This window comes from Sardina pilchardus, chromosome 4, assembly GCF_963854185.1.
Source record: "Sardina pilchardus chromosome 4, fSarPil1.1, whole genome shotgun sequence".
NCBI lineage: Eukaryota > Metazoa > Chordata > Actinopteri > Clupeiformes > Clupeidae > Sardina > Sardina pilchardus.
In genome coordinates, this window is record NC_084997.1 from 4,152,131 (window position 1) to 4,165,042 (window position 12,912).

Below are 12,912 nucleotides of genomic sequence, written 5' to 3' on the forward strand. Positions count from 1 at the left end.
TTGATCCGTATGGCCGATTTTGATAAAACTTATACCGTTGGAATCCTCTGACTCGGCCAATTCCAACGCACTATGTGACGTCATTTTCCGCCATGATGGATTTTCCACCATTTTGAATTTTGTCCAAAGTCAAAGTAAAGCGACTCTGGCCGCATAGTTCCTCCGATCGTCATGAAACTTGGCACGCGTGATCTACAGACCAAGGCGGATCAACTGCCTCGATTTCGCCTTCAAACATCCAAGCGTTCGCCTGTGACAACCAATTAAATTCAGCGAGCGAAGCCGCCAAACAGGAAGTGTGCCTATCTTGGAAATGCTGTGACGTATGAAAGCCATATTTGGTGGGATGACTTGAGATCCCATCCAAAGCACCCTCAATAAATTTGGTGTTATTTGGTCTTTCGATGGCTCTATAATTAGCAAAAACGTGTGTGTTGGCGAATGTATACTATTAAGCAGAATAGCTCATCTTAAATTGCTTAGGTCATGCAGAAATGACATTTCAGAGTGATTTAAGATACAATGTTGATATTTAAAAAAAAAAATCAAATCAAGGCCATTCTTGTAAAACACATTGGTGTAATTCTCACAGTACTATGGAGTCATTCCATGTATTTTCATACCTTCATTATGGAATGGTAGTTGACCTCCACTGTTCAATTGGTCATTGGATGACATGGAATGCCCGCAACGGTACAATGTGGGTGTGATTCTAGGATGGTCCGCATCGGGATGTCTCATCCTGAGACTGGTATATCTAAGCAATGCCATGGCCCCGAGGGGCAAGTACGGACTTACGCGCTGTTAAACATTGCTTGTGTTCATTTGGTATATATACTCGACAATCACACGATGTTTCATACTGACGGTGTGTTTTGGATGATTTGTATTGACCTGAGCATTCTGGGTGAACTTCACTCCCAAATTCGGCGAAATAGGCTACCGGAAGTAGAGCGGTCGCCCTGTCTGAGGATTTTAAGTTTCGTTTTCTGTTGTGATGATGAGCAGACGGCTGTGCACAAAAAACATAGATAATTAATTTACCCTTAGACAATTCCTGCAGTTATCCTGAGTAATCCAGCCCTTTACATTCAGAGATGCGATCATTGACAAAAAGTAAGTTTGATACATACATCGTTAATTCACACTGGTATGCAAGAGGTTTGCTAATACACTTAAACTTGCTCTTGACATGATTTCCATGAAGTAATATACTGTAAGTGTTCTCTGAAATTATAATACTACATGTGTTTAGCTTAAGAATCTACTGTTTAGCGTTTCTACTGTAAGGACGTAGACTAGTCTTGCATCTCTGTACTCTTCTTCTGTTGAGGTGTTGTTGCCTAGTGACGCCCTCTCGTGCAGCCTCATGCTAGTTCATTAGAGACTTTCAGAGCACTGAGTTTTCGCTTGTTTTTCAGTGTGAACGCACTATGCCCTAAAAATCGTGCTTTTAGTGTGCAAGTGCGCCATATGAGACACAGCCAACATCTAGTAGTACACCACAGTGTTGGTGAAGATCATGACGTTAGTTTTGAGTGAGTTTACTGCCAATTACCTTAAGTTGAAGTTGTGTGCGTGTATGACAACAAAAGTAAGTGACCGTAACCTTCGGTCATGTGTATTGGGAGTGGGATGTATCTTTCACGTTGATATGCAAGGACTTAGCATGCTAAACGGAGCATTAGCATTAAGGGTTTGAAATGAAGGAAGCCTGTGTTACTTGTGTGAGAAGTTGAGCTTATAGAATGAGAGATAGCGATACAGTTTATTTAGTGACCATATTAATGACAGTTTATTTGGTTCTTTACAGACCACTATACATTATAAGTTTATTCATGCTGTTGTATGGTGGAAGAAAACTCAATAAAGAAACTAAGGAGAAACTACTGCTTCACAACCAGTATTCTAACCAAAGATTCTAGCGCTGTATGATCTTTGGTTCTAACTGACGCCACCCAAGCAACACAATCAATCAATCCATACAGTCCTTTAGCCCCATAGACAGTAAAAGATAGCCCTCATTAACAATCTCCGACTGGAGGAAGTTTGTACCTGTGCTGTGCGAGTTAACGCTATTACACAGTACCGTTTACGCCGCTAGATGGCGTTATTGACCACATAATAACTGTAGTCACGAACAAAAAGGTTTCTTTTCTTTCTTGAAGGGGTTAGCGTTGCCGTTGCTGTATGTGTGTCCTGGCTTACAATTCAGTTTAATGAGCTTAGTATTCAATGCATATCTGTATGCTGCAGATATATTATCTATAAATAGCCATCTACCTATATTTCTCTGTATGTATGGAATCCTTAATGTCTCTGCTGGAACAATACAAAGTTAAACCCCATCTCTTCTCCGTCCTATATTCTAACCGATATACCATCCAGTATAGTGCCACTACCCTACCTGAATCAGTGCAAACCTATAACCTTCCCAATAATAATAGTAATAATAATTAGGTAAAAATAATAGTTTCTGCTTTAGGGAGAAATCTCAGAATTCCCCTCCAGCTAAGGAAAGTGGGAGCTATGTTTTTAGACTCAGTAGGCAAGCTTATGTGTGGAGACTTAAACTGTGAAGTTTGGCCCACTTATTGTATAGCAGTTAACAATTCTAGGTTCAATGAATTACATCCAACACAAAGTGTTATAGAAAGTATTACTGTGTGTTTCATTTAACTATTGTCCATAGTAAACATTTAATTAATTTAGGTTATGGGTGGTATAGGTGAATTATTACCACACAGTTACTATCTAAAACTAGAAAATGTAATTCCATGGAAGGAATTACCATTGCATGTAAATGCAAAAAGGTTGCTAGCTGTGTAAAACATATTAGGCCTATAGTTAAAAAGACAACTAGGCTAAACTGAAGAATAGATAAATAACAATTACAATTCCAAGTTGGAAAGTCACATTTAAAAAGTGATTTATGAAAATGCATCAAAATTGTGGATATAGGCTATTTTGGAAAATAACTCTTCATTTATTAGAATTTAAAAGACTGAAATGAAGTTGCCAACTTCAAGTTGCAAGAGCTGACTTTAAGTAGCCTACAGTGAAACGACTGGTAGGATAGCTTACATAGCCTTCATATCTACACTAATGCAGGTTAAAAGTAGGCCTAGGCTGACACCATTGGAATACTGTACGGAATACAATCTCAAACAACGCCAATCAACGATGATGCAGCAACAGGTAGGATATCTAGCAAATGTAACGTTAGCTTACTAGGATAATTTATGTAGACTACACATATTACAGGATGAGCTAGTATGTTCTTCGAAACCGTTTCCAGGTGTGTGAGTGTGATTGTCCTAATAGGAATAAGCGACTGTGAGAAGGCTTGAACCTAAATCAACTAGTAGGCCTGTCTATCAGGTTGGACTTCACTTAAAACGCTGCTCTGTAGAGATGGCTAAAAGCCCTTGTGTAAGCCCTGTTCGCCTTGCAGCCTACCCCGACGTTAAACGTTAGCCTGGAGCAAGTTTGGTTGTCGTTAACTAAATACAGTGTTTACGTTGACGTTAGGTTAGATTGTCTTTAGCTGTTGATAACGTTACCGAGAGCAAACCGGTTAGGCTACTGTAACGATATAAACAAATCAAGTAAGGAGTAGCCTAAGAGACAAGACGATAACGTCCTGGTTTACAGCAGCTGCAGCTGTTACAGCTTAATGAGTAGACGTAACGTAACATTCACGTAGCCTGGTTCAGCGCATCGACGGTGGCATGGCTTTGGATCAGAGATCCTTGATTACTGACAGCTGCGCACTGACGTAACAATTAATCTTTGCCGCCAAAGGGTCTCAATGTAAACTCTGGGAATTTTAATTTCTTTTATCGTAAATATCTCAAAAAGTATAAAGTTCACACATTTGAAAAATACATAGAACAAATCTCCGTTACAAGTCCTGTGTAGGAGTGCTTGAATGACGTCAAACGGCTCAGTGGTTTTAGAGCCTTTGATAGTTGATTTTGGTCGGAAGCAGAATAATAATTATAACGATAATAAGAAGAACAGGGATAACAGTACATTGCATTTACATGCAATGTAACTACGTAATCCTTAATTGAGATTTCATTGAAAGTGATAGGTTGAACTTTTAAAAAGGGGTTTTAAAAACTGTTTTTGTACTTTCATTTTATTATGTCATAGCCTACTGAACTGAATTCTAAGAGTTAAAAACAAAGGATAAAATAAATGTTTTGTGATGCTTGCATTGCATAGTATTTCATTTAGGATAAGCTATATTAAAGCAGTTAGAAGTAACAGTAGTCACTTGACATTTCTGAGGATTTGCATATTTCCACCAGGGCAGTGGTAAAGACATTCTTCAGTGGAGGCACCACACAGTTAATCACGCTATCAACATCTTCTTACCTTTTCTTCTGTTATTACTATTCTTTAACTTTATGGTAGACAGTGAGTCCAGCAAATTGAGAACCTAGGATCCTGTTTATGTTTATGAATGTGACTATGTGTATAGTAGCCTATATGTTGAGACATAAGGGTGGAAAAATAGGTTACATTTATATAATGCAAATGATTAAGTTAACAATGTCATTGAATATGTTGTACAAACAAGAAGAGCGAAATGGTAAACTTTTAAGAAATCATCATCCACATCATAGTTTGATGCTGTGTGGGGTTATGGACTTGACAGTTTTGCATGGAATTGCTCATACAGTATATACATATATATATATGTATGTGTGTGTGTGTGTGTGTGTGTGTGTGTGTGTGTGTCTGTGTGTGTGTGTGTGTGTGTGTGTGTGTGTGTGTGTGTGTGTGTGTGTGTGTGTGTGTGTGTGTGTGCCTTGTTGCCGGTGTACAGTATTTCTGAATCTGAATATGGACAGGAAATGGCATAGCTTTTATCACATGCAACCAATCCAAAATCGATTTCATATTAGGGATGTTAACCGGTGACTGTTTGACCGATGGTTGACCGTATCCACGTTAACCGACCAAAGTTGTCGCTAGTCGGTTAACAAAAAAAAAAGAGAGGCATCTTTAAATTAGCCTAAAGACAGTGGACTAAACGTTACTACAGCTAGCCATCTCATTCCAAGAAGATCTTTTTTTCGTGAAGTTAACAAATTATCCCTCACACTCAATTTTTCATAACTCGCCTGCTTGTAGGCTAGGCTACGTAATAAACCAATAAAAACATTTGGCACGAGGTCACAGCGGTGGCCGGTGCGTCTTTTGCAATCTGGAAGTGCGCTGTTTTATCCATTGGTTTTATCGTGTTGCAGTCTAGGCAACTTTCCGCATAAGATGGGCTTAGATTTGGAAAGACATTACATCTACATTTCAGGAAGGGTCATCAATGGTAACAGATAAGGTAATGATCATCTTTCGTTATTATTGTTAGCACTTCCTCAAACTAAACTGGCGCTGTAGGGGATTTAAAAAAGTGACGTGAGTGAAAGGGCGGCGCCGGGGCTGTGTGTAGCCTATGAGCGGGGGACAGAGAGATGAGAGTTGGGAAATTGCGTGGCTGTTATTTCAAATAGCATAATTTATTTTAAACGAACCGGTTAACCGGTTTCAACCGGCTAATGAGCCTCGGTGGTCGGTCAAGAAAATTTGTAGTTTTCGCCATCCCTATTTCATATTCAGACACGTTAACCAGTAACAGCCTGGTTGCTTTGACATATCAACACCAAATTTGATCCTATTACACCATTTGAACAGGTGAGTCGTCCTATTTATTCTACCATCAATTTGAGGCTATAACACATTGCAACTTACTCAACAGTGAGTAAACAGCAGATGTTCCCGCAATACTCCTAACATTACTCGTATTTGTTCTAGAAACATGCCTAGTTCCTTAGGCTCCTTCCTTCTTTCACTGGTTACGTGTTTCATGCTGGCTACACGTGAACAACTCATACATAATTCAACACAAGGTCTACAGACCTTAGAGGTGTACATTTCATTTCCATACATCAAAGCATTCGCCCATGGCAGCCAATCAAATTCGATGGCGAAGCCTCCAAACAGGAAGTGAGGTCAAATCTCGGAAACGCTTTGAGGTGTCAAGACCATATTTGGTGGGACGATTTTGGACACAATCCAAAGTAGCCTTAGTAAATTTGGTGTAATTTGGCCACTAGGGGGCGTCGCAATTAGCAAAAATGCATTTTGTCTCATATCTCTTTACATCTTTGGGATGACATCCACATTTTTACATTGGAGGTGCTCTGGGACATACCACTGATGAACCTAGGCAACCCGTCACGTCAGTGTAAGAATTTGGCAATCGAGGGTAACGCCGCCAAACTCGAAGCAGCTTTGCGTCTTGGCCAAACTTTAGCGTTTTGACCTGAGGGCGAGCGGTCGCGTCTCCTGCCGGAGCGCTTTCGCGGTGCGTCGGAGCAAGCACACTTCGCACTTTCCCACCGGGAAATGCATTCTAGTTACCATTATAATTAACTTATCTTGGCTGTTAGCCTGGTCGGGAGCAGGCTAGCTTCAGAGAATAAATTCCCATGGCAACTTATGTAGCATCTCTTTTGTGAAACCGAGTCAAGGGTAAGTTCATCCAGGATAACCAAAAAATCCCGGCTTAATCCCTTATCTAGGTTTTGTGAAATACCCCTCCGGTCCACTCGCTATTAACTCCATTGTACCTGCATTGTACCTGCAGTTCCTGTTGCAGTTCCACTAGGGGCGATCACGAGCAAGTGATCAAACAATGGGGGTCTATGGGGCTCTATGGGGCTAGACGGCTAAATTGGTCTGTTTCACCTGATTGTCATTAAAAAATCGAAGATTGGAGTTTAGTTTCTGCAAGCTCATATGGGTTATAGGTCGAAAGTTGAATGAACAATTACTTATGGCCCTTTGGTTTTTCACAGGCTTGGTCGTTGTTGCCCATAACACACTAGCACCCTGCTAATGAATGACGTCATTGACACGTTTGAAAGGCTTTTTAGAGCAATTAAGGGACTTAAAAAATCTAGTACTCAACCGTGTGTATTTTCCTTGACCCCCCTTTCACATGCAATATTCCGATTTCTACACAAAAAAAATATATCCAGAGAAAAGTGGATTTTAGGAGAAACTCCATTCACCTCCATTCATTCTCCACTTGCTCGCGATCGCCCTCTAGTTGCAGTACCATGCGGAAGTATTCAGCGAGTGGTCCTTCTCCCCTTATTAGACATTCTCTGACGCTACTAAATCAAGTTTCCTCACTGCCCCCAACCCATATGTGCATGCTCACTAACCCCCAAACCCTCCCCTAAATATCTTGTTGGTGGCTGAAATATGGTTTGTTGTTTGGTACACAGCCTGTGCCCTAGTGTTTGTCTGAAGTTTTACAGCCCCTGTGTTGTCTCCAGAGATGGGATTTTTTCACAATGTATTCAGGGAGCAGGCAGCAAGCTGATCAAAGGGAGATGGCTATTTGAGACAAAAATTAAATTGCTCTAAAAACCATGCAGTATCTCATAGTTCACCTTTAAACAACAATTGCAACAAATAGGATCTCATTTATATAGACCTCTGAAGTTCGCCTTAAAAAAAACTACCATCTTTGCCTATAAGGAGATTCGGTATCTGGCAATTTTTCCAAAATCGGAAATTCAGGTGTTTTCCTGAACACACCTTTGTTCTCTGCCTTTGAGAGGATACTGTGATCTCCAGTACGCGAAGGCGGCAGACTTTGATTTTTGCTACCCCAGAGCTAACAAGCAAGTTAGCTCTGGGGTAGCAAAAATTAAAGTGTGCCGGCTTCACCTACTGGAGATCACAGTATGCACAAGAAGGCAGAGGACAAAAGTGTGTTTAGGAAAACGTCTGTATTTAAGACTTTTTCACCCCTGCGAGAGTTTTGTAAGCAATCCTTTTGTAAGGATTCCTTGAAGTGGCTTCTGATGTAGTATCTTGCTCCGCCTTAAAGCTGCCGTCGGCAAGTCTTCAAAATTCCGAGTCTAAAGTCAAAAAATTCCAACTGATACAACTTTCAGGTCCCTCCCCCAACCTCTACCAAGCTCCAAACCGCCCCCCAAACCCCTCCCCCTCAGGAGACGAGGTTGTGAATGTGAGCAGAGTAGCACCGTGCAGGCAGCGTGCACAAGCTATGATTGACAGGTAGCGATTCCTCCCCCCTAACGGGATTGCTTAAACAGGGAGTGCTCGGTTTTTGCAAGCAAGATTACAGGCTTTAGAGGGAGCTAGAGAATTTGTGATTTTTCCTAAACAGCCTATTTAATATTCTACTTCCAGAATCCCATGACAGTTCAAGCTAATATGACTCAAAAAATGCAGCTTTAACAATCTTTGGGCAAACTTCAGCTGTCGGAAGTTGTGTGAGCATCAATAATAATAGTCCTTGTGAAACTATAATCCCTAAACTGAGCAGACCATATCACTCAAGTGATAGAAATTAAATGAAGCCTCGAGGCAGACAATTTTTGTAATTGATTTCTACGAGTTATTTAGCTGTACCATATGAGTTTAGGTGCCATCAAAATGATTTTGGAAGTTCTTTAGGGGGCCTTTAACAAATGTTTAAAATTTGCGAGGACACGGATATTGGTATTGGAAATCAGCACTTTTATCTCAATATTTAAATCAGCACTTGGCGGCTGTTAATACTGTTTATTCTGCTTTACTTTACATACTGTTACATAGGGGATTTCCTGCAGGACTCTTAATCATTTCAAATTGCTGTGCTGTGAATACTTTAATTGTTTGACATTGATGACAGAAACGTATAAATAACAATATGCGTAGCATTTTCCGGACTTTTTGTGTAATGCAATGAGAGAAAAAGGTAATGGTTTGTAACAAGGCAATCATTCTGTTTTTTTCTGTAGTCAAGAAATACCTCTATGTCTTGAATGTATTCCAATTCTTCTTCCAGGCTTCTTTTTAAAGAGCAGTCATATTTAGTGATTATGGTCACAAAGTCCACCTTGCTCTGTCACAAAAACAATACAGAGGAGATTATTTTATTGAGGGGATATTTGGGGAATATTTAACTCTGGTTTTGTGGTTACATATTAATGTCACCATGCATGAATATTACAACTGAAGGACAATGACCTTACCGTGTGTATGCTTCTAGTGCGATAAAAAAATCTCTTTGCTCCAAATGACAACTGGGTGCCTAAGAAGATAATAATAATAATAATAATAATAATAATCTGTCCAGATATATAACATACATCAGTCTTTCACCAACACACTGTAACACTGTAGCATAGTGAAGTGTGTTGGTGCTCATGGTTCTCTTGATAATTCTTCAATTTAATTCTACAAATATGATGCAGTTTTAAAATGCAGAAACTCCAGAAAAGTTATATTTACAAAATATGTGCATTGTCATTTTTTACGAAGGCTACTTAAGTTGATTTTTGAAATGACAAATAAATGTAATGATGTAAATATAAGGTCATATACATTCTCATCACCACTGCATGAATGCCATGTACAGTGCCCTCCAAAAGTATTGGAACACATGCTAAAGTTGACCGTATAAAATCATCTTTTGGAAAGAAACACATTTTAGAGATACTGTATAACAGGTTTAAAGTCCACATATAGACACTTATTACGTATTGAGAGGAAACAAATGCGAGGATTACAATAGGGAATAGGGATTTTTTGGAACATGCAAAAATTCTAATCGAACCATACAAAATGACGATAGAAATTACCCCACTCTATATGCATGTGCATTGTCTAACTTTTTTCAGGGTATAGGCCTACATTACAAAATACAGTGCCCTCCAAAAGTATTGGAACACATGCTAAAGTTGACAATATAAAATCATCTTTTGGAAATTGATCTTAATGCCTTAAATGAAAAAAAATGAGGAAATATTCAACCTTTAAGGACATCAATTTTCTTTGTGAATGAATAATGTATTGTAAATAAATAAATGGGTTCTTTAAAATACAGGGGTCATAAGTATTGGAACACCTATGTTAAATTCCCAAAGAGGAGGCAGATTTTCATTCTTTAAAGGGATATTCCGCCATTTTTGGAAATACGCTCATTTTCCACCTCCCCTCGAGCAAAACAATCGATATTTACCTTGTTCCCGTTCATCCAGCCATTCTGTGAGTCTGGCGATACAACTTTTAGCTTCAACCTAGCATAGATCACTGAATCGGATTAGACCATTAGCTTCTCGCCTGCTAGCTTCATGTTTAAAAGTGACTAAGATTTCTGATAATTTTCCCATTTAAAACGTGTCTCCTCTCAAGTTAGAAAGTGCAATAAGACCAACTGAAAATGAAACCTGGCGTTTTTCTAGGCTGATTTAACATGGAACTACACTCTCATCTGGCGTAATAATCAAGGCAACTTGCAAACGTACCATAGGCGCAGTGATATCGTACGCAGCATCTGAAAATAGTCCCCATAGACATCAAGCAGTAGTAGTGCCAGTAGCTGCAAGTTGCCTTGATTATTAAGCCAGATGAGAATGTAGTTCCATGTCAAATCAGCCTAGAAAAACGGCAGGGTTCATTTTCAGTTGGTCTTATTGCACTTTCTAACTTGAGAGGACACACGTTTTAAATGGGAAAATTACCAGAAATATTAGTCACTTTTAAACATGAAGCTAGCAGGCGAGAAGCTAATGGTCTAATCCGATTCAATGATCTATGCTAGGCTGAAGCTAAAAGTTGTATCGCCAGACTCACAGAATGGCTGGATGAACGGGAACAAGGTAAATATCGATTGTTTTGCTCGAGGGAAGGTGGAAAATGAGCGTATTTCCGCAAATGGCGGAATATCCCTTTAAGTCCAGTAATTTCATGGATCAAGGACACTATGCACCCTGATAAAGTCCCCTTGGCCTTTTCAATTAAAATAACCCCACGTCATCACATATACTTCATCATACCAAGAGATTGGCATGGTTTTATTTCAGTTATTAGCTGTTAGCTAATTAGCTGGTTTAAATTGCATTGAGCTCAATGAGAATGAAACCAGCTAACTAAAAATAAAAATCTGCCTGCCCTATGGGAATTTAACATATGCGTTCCAATACTTACTGTATGACTTATGATTTTTTCATTTAAGGCATTAAGGTCACACAAGCTTCTTGGTGGCTACCATACTGTATGCTATATGTTTAATATATTATTTCAATGCACAGTATTTTTAAAACCTTAGTAAAACATTAATAATTATTAATGATGAAATCTTACCTTTTCCAGAGACCATACGATGATAGAGTTGATACACTCGGTCATGGGCATGGAGGGCACCTTGCAGGGCAGACGCAGAAGAGGCCTTGTCTTCATCACCACTCAGCTCATCTAGATGACTGAATGTGATCCAGTACTTGACCGAGTCTCTGAACTCTGCAAACACAAATTCTGCATAATGCTCAAAGGCCTCTGGCAGTTGAGGACTGTCCCAGTCCCCAAGTGTGGCCCTGAGTCCCTCTGGAACAGCTGAGCGGTGTAAGACCACCAGGGGCTGCAGGCCTGATTCAGTCAGCTGCTCCAGAAGGGTCCTGTAGCAGCTCACTGTGTCCCGATGGGGCCGACTGGGGTCTCCTGTGGGGAGGATGTGGGACCAGGAGAGGGGCACCTTGTAGTGCGTCACCCCCCGACTCTGAAGATACTGGAAGTGGTCTCTGAGCTTTGAGGGCAGTGCATGGCTGCAGTCAAAGGCATCATCTGTCACCTCAGATGGGAATGTCTGGGTTGCAGAGGGACTTAAGGTCAAGTCCTTCACTAAGCTGTGGGTCAAGGGGCCAGCAAGAAGCATGAACTCCTGTGGGATATCCCCTTTCCCATGGCAACCCTGAAGGCTCAGCAGACACAGAGAGAGCAGAAACGTTGTCACCATCATCTCTGCAGGTACTCAACTAAGTGATTTCTCTCAATTTATAGCAATGCAGGAGGCCACTGTTTCATAACATGGCTTTACACCAGTAAGGCCCACACTTTATTGTGCTTGTGCTGATAATGCCCTTTGCATCTACACTGATTGTTCAGCATTGGCATTCTTCCCATAAAACTCAAATGTCTGTCTAGAGGTCACGACAGTTTGTAAGAGTAAAACACAATCATCCATCAACATTTTCCTCATACATTGGTCAGACTGATTCATTCAACCTGCATGATTTTAGTTGATACCATAAGAATTTTTAGCCACTTAATCAAAAGTTAATGTGGTACAGCATATTAACTCCAGTTTTTAAAGTACTGAAACTGATGCTGATTGTAACTTCAAAATTGACTTTGCTCATTCATCTGAATTCATTTAATTTATCCTAATTTATTCACTGTGTGTTGTCTGTGTGAGCTCAATGCAAATCAAACTAATTTAGGCTAATATGCCAACTGGAAAACACACCATGCCTCATGTGATGATGTGGGGCTATTTTAATTCCAAAGGCCAAGGGAACTTTATCAGGATGCATAATATCCTGGATCCATGAAATAGCTGGCCTTTAAAAATAAAAACATATAAAAAATCCTCCTGCTCCTTTATGGGAAGTTAACATAGGGGTCAAATATGTATGCCCCCCTAGAATTTAAGGAAGAACATTTATTTATTCATGATACATTCTTCAAACACAAAGAAAGTTGATGTCCTTAGCGGTTTGATTTTTACTATTTTTTTTTTAATTAAGGCATTAAGATCAATTGTCAAATGATGATTTTATATTCCTCTATAGCATGGTATCAAATACATGCTACCTTAGACTTATGGAATTTGCATTTTTTGTATATATAAAAAAAAGACAACTGTTTAATTGTTATTTTAATACATCTAAATGATTTATATTATGTCTTATCTTCAATAATGCTTTTGATGTGTGAGTGAGTTCTTGAGAAGGCTACGAGGGTTATGTCCATGTTCCAAGGTGGGACATAAAAATCACATGTTTGAAATCACGATGAAAATCAGACTAAAATCGCTGA

At 39.6% G+C, this 12,912-nt stretch overlaps 1 protein-coding gene across 1 annotated transcript in view; it reads right to left on the minus strand.

Annotated features, from left to right (window-relative positions):
- The window catches only part of LOC134077965 (lactase/phlorizin hydrolase-like), a 34,377-nt gene extending 22,544 nt beyond the window's left edge, over positions 1-11,833 (minus strand). Inside the window, exon 1 of the mRNA XM_062533599.1 lies at positions 11,182-11,833. Coding sequence (XP_062389583.1) covers positions 11,182-11,833 — 652 coding nt within the window. The remainder of the gene's footprint in view (positions 1-11,181) is intronic.
- Positions 11,834-12,912: the final 1,079 nt, after the last annotated feature.